General features: G+C 38.1%; 2 protein-coding genes across 2 annotated transcripts; one reads left to right on the forward strand and one right to left on the reverse strand.

Moving 5' to 3' along the window:
- Positions 1–1,197: 1,197 nt before the first annotated feature.
- Positions 1,198–3,821, forward strand: LOC116007632 (uncharacterized protein At3g17950). The gene is made up of 3 exons (XM_031248351.1): positions 1,198–1,427; positions 1,633–1,773; positions 3,320–3,821. The coding sequence occupies exons 1-3, from the start codon at positions 1,416–1,418 to the stop codon at positions 3,716–3,718; spliced, it is 552 nt and encodes a 183-aa protein (XP_031104211.1). The 5' UTR covers positions 1,198–1,415; the 3' UTR covers positions 3,719–3,821.
- A 335-nt stretch (positions 3,822–4,156) lies between these two features.
- On the reverse strand, positions 4,157–7,855 carry LOC116007631 (putative E3 ubiquitin-protein ligase XBAT31). The gene is made up of 8 exons (XM_031248349.1): positions 7,442–7,855; positions 7,294–7,353; positions 7,059–7,130; positions 6,827–6,948; positions 6,316–6,456; positions 6,126–6,233; positions 5,408–5,654; positions 4,157–4,941 (listed from the first exon to the last, which is right to left on the reverse strand). Exons 1-8 carry the CDS (start codon positions 7,619–7,621, stop codon positions 4,510–4,512), a joined length of 1,362 nt encoding a protein of 453 aa, XP_031104209.1. The 5' UTR covers positions 7,622–7,855; the 3' UTR covers positions 4,157–4,509.
- Positions 7,856–8,108: the final 253 nt, after the last annotated feature.

Below are 8,108 nucleotides of genomic sequence, written 5' to 3' on the forward strand. Positions count from 1 at the left end.
TATATATATATATATATATATATATATATATACACACACATTGTACACATGAATATATATTCATGTGTTCACTGAACACATGAATATATATTCATGTGTACACACTATAATTATAAAAAATAAAAAAAAAGTTAAAAAAAATCAAAAAGCCCGCGGGGCCCGTCAATTCGCGTGGGGCGGGTTAAGGTTGTATAAATCCTAGCCCGCGGGCCTAACGGGCCGGCCCGCAAAAAATTAGGCCTTTGGTGGGGCAGGTCGGCCCGCTTTAACAGTACTACTTGGGAGTACATTTAGTATTTTCCTAACAATTATGATTCTTATTTTTTTAAATGAATCAAAGTGTGTCAAGTAAGTAATAAGGAGCGCAAATTATATCGTGGACTGTGGTCCTAAAACAACGTCGTTTTGATTAATGAAAACAGACGGATGAATTCGCGCCACTCACTTTCTTTTCATATATACTGCAGTTACATTTCAACACAACTTCAGTTACATTTCAATACAACTGTAGTTACCTTTCAACACAACTGCAGTTACATTTTGATATAACTACAGTTTCATTCGATAATATAAAAACACAAAAGTGAAACTGTTATTCAGTATCTTTTCATATACATTGCAGTTACATTTCAACACAACTACAGTTACATTTTGATATAACTACAGTTTCATTCGATAATATCAAACACAAATGTGAAACTGTTATTCAGTATCTTTTCATATACATTGCAGTTACATTTCAACACAACTACAGTTACATTTTGATATAACTACAGTTTCATTCGATAATATCAAAACAAATGTAAGGCAATATCTTTTGGAATGAACTGTAGTGTCAATTAAGGGGCTCCGTCTCCCACTTACTAAAACGACGTCGTTTTGGGACCGCGGTCCACGATATAAGAACTGAATAAGGAGTAAAAAAGTGAAAATATATATAGTATTACTCTATTTTTTACCATAAAAAAACACCGCCAAAAAATGCAACCTGGAAAACGGAGCAAAATAACCAGGGGCAGTAGGGCACTGCATGTCTGCATACCTGACCCAAGCGCATCTGAAGCCAAACGATTATGATAATTGTTGTCCCACTTTTTTTTTCTTTTTTTTCTTTTTTATTTATTTATTATTTACTTTGGTTTTCCAAGATCAGAGTATCAAGTCCATCCATTACAAGTTATATAATATGGGTGTCCTTTCCCATTTGCTTTGGTGTATGACGAGAATTGAAAAGGAATATTGTATTATATATATATATATATGTAACTAACTGCGGAGAAAATGTGATTCTTTCTTCCATTCCTCTGAAGACCACTGAGGTGACACAACATAATATATATAATCAACCCTCCAGTCTCCACCCCATCCATATCTATCACTCCTCAAACTTTCAGAAGCACAAAACCTTGAAAGCTATGGCTCAACAGGTACCTATGTAGTACTTCTTTGTCTTTAATTCTCCTTTCAAATTATATAATAATAATAATAATAATAATAATAATAATAATAATGTTCCTGCCTGGCCTGCTTTTGTTGTCTCAGCATTGGTGCTTTTCTTGATTTTTCTTTCCAGGCCAAGAATATGTCTTTTTTTTTTTTTTCTTCTTTTTAGTGATGTTGATGATAATGCAGGAAGATGGGTGGCCACTGGGGCTACAGCCACTTAGCTTGAGGGTTGGGCTTGTGAGGAACAATGGTTCAGTCTCCTTCAACACTTTGCTCACTGCCTCTCCTTCATCCTCTACTGATTCTTCATCTGATCTTGATACTCAGGTTAGTGTAGTTTTGCATTGTATGTGTTGCTTAATTAAATGCCACAATTGGTTTAATTTTTGTTTCTGGGCATTTTGTTGTGAATCTTCATTTCATGTTTGGTCAGTTTTGGGACAATTAAGCACTAATTTGTTCCACTGATAGGATGATGAGTTTGAAGTCTGTCTGTCTGTGTTCATTGATTCAAAGCAACTTTCAAGAATTCATTACCAGATAGTATCATTGTATTGTGGATCTTAGCTTGTAAGCTTAATTGTTACTCTTCCCCCACCCCAACAAAAACTTTGGTCATTTTAATGTTAAGTGAAGAGAGAGAGAGAATATATGATTAATCAATATTTAAAGGCTTAGGGTATATATGTGTATATATTTTAGCCTTTTAGGAGAAATGTTGAGCCACCGACATATACCATATTGATTTACACGGTTTATAATCTTATATGTTTTTTTGGGTTGTACTGAATATTGCAGGGATAATTGTCCCCAGCATATCCAATGCAACTAGACATAGAGTTATACTGAATATTGCAAGGACGACAAATATCCCTAAAATATCTAGTGCAATCAGACATAGGGTTATACTGAATATTGTGAGGACAAATATCCGTAACAATTTGACATACTTTTTGAATTGGACCTGATCACCATCTTAAAATTTTTCATATTTTAGAATTATAGTCAATATGAAGTTAAGTTATTATTAGGTTAATTAATTTGATGAATGGTGTAAATGCATGTTAAATCAATGGAGGAGGATATGGGGATGGAGAGTGGGGACTTGTGTGTATGGTGATAGATGATGCATCAATAATCGAGCTAGGGGGGAATGATTCCACTATTAATAATCCATTTCTTTTATGAATGCATCATCTCATGTTTTTATTATCATTATTGTTATTTTTTTAGTGTTTGTCTGGGCCATACCTTGTTGAAAGAAAGCTGAAAAGCTTACAAAGAGCTTTCACTCTTTTCACATGGCTTTGAATGATATAGTCCTTGACTTTAGCATCTGCAAATATGGTGCCACTTAATTCTCACAATAGTATAATTATATATTTTTTTAAAAAGAAATTATTTGTATTGATCTAGTCGTAAATATTTGCGGTTTTATATCCGTGACGTGTAACTTACTATCAAATTACATACTGAATCATGATAAATGACGATTTTTACCTATTTGTATTTTTGTGAAATGTAATTTACCACAATCTTGACAAATGACTGTGGTGCTGATGTCATAGATTTCTATCAATATTATTTTTATGAAATGTAACTTACGACCAAACTACATAATGAATCCCGATAAATAATGACGGTGGTGCTGATGTCATAGATTTATAGATTTACGTCTGTATTTTTATAAAATGTAACTTACCACCAAACTACGTGATGAATCCCGATTCCCGACAAATAATGACTGTGGTGCTGGTGTCATAGATTCATAGATTTCTATCGGTATTTTTATGAAATGTAACTTACCACCAAACTACATGCTGAATCCCGATAAATTACTGGTATTAATGTGTTGATGTACATGATGTGTTAGTCCACAGGCTCTTTCTTCCATGACAAGAGCATTGCCCTTGGAAGCCTTCTGGGCATTTCAAGCATCTTAGAGTTCTCAAGAAGATCAACAAGAGGAAGGGCAGCTGAACCTCTGTCCCTGGGGAACAAAAAGAGCAACAAATGCAAGATATGGCTGTTTTCACTGTGTTCAAAGCTCAGTACTGATGCAGTGACTGCTAGTATGAATGCAGCCACCACTTCCATGGCAGGCTCTTCTCTTGGCCACTTTCTCGAAGCCGAGAGGAAGGCTTCGGCCATCATTTGCAGAGAAGCCGGCGACTTAACCCCAAACCAGCAGTTCATTGCAGGAAATGGTGAAGGGAGTGGGCATGGAACTCTGCTTGTTTCCTGTTTATGTGGACATTTGACTCATTATTGAGCTTTTTTTTGCATTCTGGGCTTTGTAAATTTTCACTTGTATGAAGAGAGTTTGTAAACCTTTGTTTTCCCCTAAATCCCCATAAAGTCAAATCTTTAAGCAAGAACGAACATTGTTAGGATCAAGCGCAAAGCTATAACCGGTAGCAAAGGCCCGTGACCTGGCTCTGATACCACTAATTAGAATCAAGCGCTTATCACTAGGTCAGAAACTATAACTAGTAGCAAAGGCACAACTTTATTTCTTTATACAACCAGGTTTTCGAGTAAGATAGCGGACTTGGCCCTTGAAGCCTCAGCCTAAACCTGATGCTAGACTCATCCCTTCACCAGCATCCACTCAACAAAGTAGATGAATGCATTATGCTTAGGAAATGCTGGATAAGAAGTCATGTGAAAGTTTCAGTAGCTAAAAATCTGAAAGGTGGACCATGTAATCTCACACAATTTTCTCCTTTTTTTGGCTGAAATCGTGATGCATATATTAGTGGGGCTTCCATTGGAGCAGTTCAAATAATACATCTCTTCAGAGGAAAAAATATAGGTGACAGATAAATAGCTAATAGGCCTTTCCATACTCATATTTTCTTGGTTGGATTTAGGCCAAATACATGTATATATATATATTCTCTTGCTTGAGGAGCATCTTAGGATATAGATACTCCTACTTGATGCATATATCAATAGTTGAGGTTCCATTAGGATCCCAATTTCTTGAATGCATACCCGTTAGGACTGACCAGATTCCAGAAAGGCGGGGATGCAAAGGGAATAACCCGATGATAGGAGACGTTATGGCTTATTGAATCCCTCGATGCAATCGATAGTCACCTTACCTGAACTGCGGCCACCGAGCTTAGCAAACGAGGCCAAGGGTGACAAAACCTTGAAGGTGTTATTGCTGCTGCTACTGCTGCCACCACAGCTTTCACTGCCACCGCAACCATCCTCAGCTAGGTTGAACGACGTTCTTGACATTCTTGACCTAGATGGGCTCAATTCTTCTAATTTGTTTTCAGTCTTGTTCTTGGCGATGACTAGCTGAGTAATGCTGCTCCGGCAAAAGGGACACGTGGGAACTTTGTCGCACTTCTTAGTCGGATTAGGTTTGTTGTGGCAACACAAAGCTAGAGTACAATGTGCGCACATTTGGTGCCCGCATTTCTGTATCTCTATAGTACAGGCCTGCTCAAAGCAGATGCAGCATAGGTCCAAATCACTGACCTGTGAAAAAAAAATTTTGTTAAGCACAAAAACGAAAGAATCAAATAGATGTTAGTAGTCTATTTCCTAGGTGAAAATTTCAGGATACCATTACTAAACAATCTGTATTCCAATTACAATGTTAATCACGAGGCCTGTTTTTTTTTTTTTTTTTTTTTGAGTGATGAGGGAAACCTGCAACTAATGGCGTGCATTAGGTAAACCCCGTCTTAGTGACAGGGGAAGCCCGCATCTAGATCTAGTGGTGCGCACCAAGTAAACCTTGCCTTGAGTTGTAACCCTAGCCAACAAAAGACGGGGTAAACCAGCCTAGGTTACCCATAGCTGACCGGCTCAAACCAAGAATGCCAACAGGCCGCTTTTGCTGGGAGTCGAATTTGTAACCTTGTGGTTACTAAATCAACCATTTGACCAACTTGATTGGGTTGCCCCCAAAGTACTAGTATTTTTGAAGCAAGACTTTTACCTCGAAGTCCTCATTGTCTGAATCACAATGCAAAGGCGAAGCGTAGCCTGTCTCCTTCAAAATTTTCCTTTCTCTTTCTTTATTGGCATCAATCAAGGCGTTCTCTAGTAACCCTTTTGCTTCGGCATCAAGTTCAGTAATGAGCTTCAGGGGCGAAGGCCATGTCAATGGCTCTGGAGACGAAGGATTCAGCAAAGCAGCACACACTTCATGCTTATGCTTCAGTGCAATCATGTAAGGCAGTCTCCTGTTCAAATCCCATCCAAAAATAATTAGTTTCAATAGCAAATAGCCAAATACCAAGGACTGTAATCAAAAGGCATATACATCTCGAACATAATTGAGGATCTGGAACAAAGTCGTGTTAGAATCAGTAATACACTGTCCTATGTTGACCATACATATAATATAAACATGCAGTTCAACTATAAGCTTAGGCTTTTAGTTGAGATGGAGCACATGCTTCAATTTGGTATCAGAGCCATTCCATTTTTTTTTCCTTTTCTAACTTTTCTAGTTTTTGTTTCTATTTGAAGATAGAAGGCTCGTCAAGTCAACTCTTTAGGAACATTAGGTTTCAACATATCCCGCCCGAGCATTGTAGCCATGATGGATATCTAAATGTTAAATCCATGGCAATATAATTCCCTACAAGCATACAAAAACATCACCGAGAAAGCACATTGTCCAGGGAAGTTTGTATGAACTGAGGTCTCACCCTGAGGCGTCTCTCTGAAGTCTATCTGCACCCCAAGCAAGTAATTCTCGAACACAGTCCAAGGAACCTGCCCGAGCTGCCAAATGAAGAGGCGTGCATCCTGGGTAGCTGCAAAACCTATCGTGTGAAATTCACTAATATAAAATAGCAGAATTAAAGCATAGAAATAATTATAGTTAAGTAGCAGTACCCATATCCGCCAGTTGAAGCACACACAAGAGCTTCGTTGCTTAGTAAAAGACGAACACATTCTGCCCTTCTGTGTCGGGCTGCTAAATGCAGGGAGGTTGCACCACTTCCATCCCTCGTGTTGACATATCGTGCAAATCCCCTGACCACCAAAGAATACAAAGCTTATCACATTGCTCTTAATGAGTTCAAGGGAAATGCTCTGCCATATATGAGTATAGAATTCATTCTTTACATAAAAAAGAAAAAAATTAGTATATACTCCAAGAAGCAAAGCAAAGACTAGTGTGGGCCAAACCACGCTAAAAGACTGAATCCAATCAATCTTTTAAGATCGGGCGAATGTCCCTCAACTATGTTGTAATGCACATGGGCAAAACCACACTAAAAGACTGAATCCAATCAATTAGTTATTATAACCCATAAACTTATAAACCACCATTTGTTTATCAACGTGAGATTCTTAACAACCAGAAATTACAAAATAAGCAAATCTAAGATATGAAAGTCACCAGGATTGTGCCACGTGGGCAGAATGTGCAGCAGAGAGGATAGATTGCAGGCAATCAGAGTGGCCATAGTATCCAGCATAATGCAAACAGGTTCTTCCATGTAGTGAATCAAACATTAAAATCTGAACAAATGAATTAAGCAGCATCCATTATCAACACTTCAACAAGATCACCAAAAGTATAGATCAACCATCTGAACAAATGAGAGTAGGGAGCATGGAAAAGATCATACATTTGCTCCTGCCTGGAGTAGCCTTTCCACACAGGAAAGCTTTCCATGAATAGCAGCTAGCATCAATGGGGTCTGAACAAAAATCAGAAATTTTCAGTACCCAATGCACGTATATAACTATATATATACCTTAAATCCAAAACATAGTACATTCAGCAAAAATAAAAATAAAAAATGAAACTTTTAAGGTAAGAAGTACAAATATAGAAAAACAAGATTAAGCACTGGTCATCACCTGTTTGTGGCGATTCAAGATGTCTGGATTTAAACCCTTATCCAAAAGCATACACAGAATCTACCCACCACCAAAAACACAAGAACAATTCATCAGAAAACAAGAAAACCCAGACTAAAAAAAACAAGAAAGATCAAGCAAGATCCACCTCGATCTGCCCATTGGCTGCTGCCACGTGCAATGCAGAGAGCTTCCCATGAACAGCGGTGAACCTGAGCACACTGGGGTCCTCATCAACCATGGCCTCAACTGTTTCAAGCTCCCCATTTTGCACAGCAGTGAAGAACCCATGTTCATGGGTTTCTCTGCAGCTCAATCTCTGCCCCATCGCCGCCGCTCACAGCATTTAGGTGGAAGTGCGGAGATGTTTTGTTGACGCGCCACCCGGCAGGGCGGAGGGAGCTAGCGGCAATGGGATGAGTGGATGATGGGAGTTGGGAATGTAAAGAGGAGAAGAAAGCTGAGATTTTGAGGAGCAGTGAAGTATGTATCCTCGGAGTTTGATCCTGCCCGCCGGGAGTTTGGGCAGCTAAGCGGGTACGTTTGGTGGACTTTCGGTCAATTGTCGGAGCTTTATTACATCTCCGTATAATTTATTCCATTGCCATTTATTGGCTCACACAATACTTCGTCACATTTAATAAATTGAAAATGACGCATCTGTTTTCTAAAAGACTAAGCTGATAGTTAAACTACACATTTATATTTATATTGTATATAATTAACTAGTCTCCTTAAGTCTTAGGTGTGCATACATATTACTTTTTGACGGACTATATAATTTCTTGTTCTAATTGAATGATGTGTTTCATCTA

The sequence above is a fragment of the Ipomoea triloba genome, chromosome 15 (assembly GCF_003576645.1).
Source record: "Ipomoea triloba cultivar NCNSP0323 chromosome 15, ASM357664v1".
In the NCBI taxonomy this organism is placed as follows: Eukaryota; Viridiplantae; Streptophyta; class Magnoliopsida; order Solanales; family Convolvulaceae; genus Ipomoea; species Ipomoea triloba.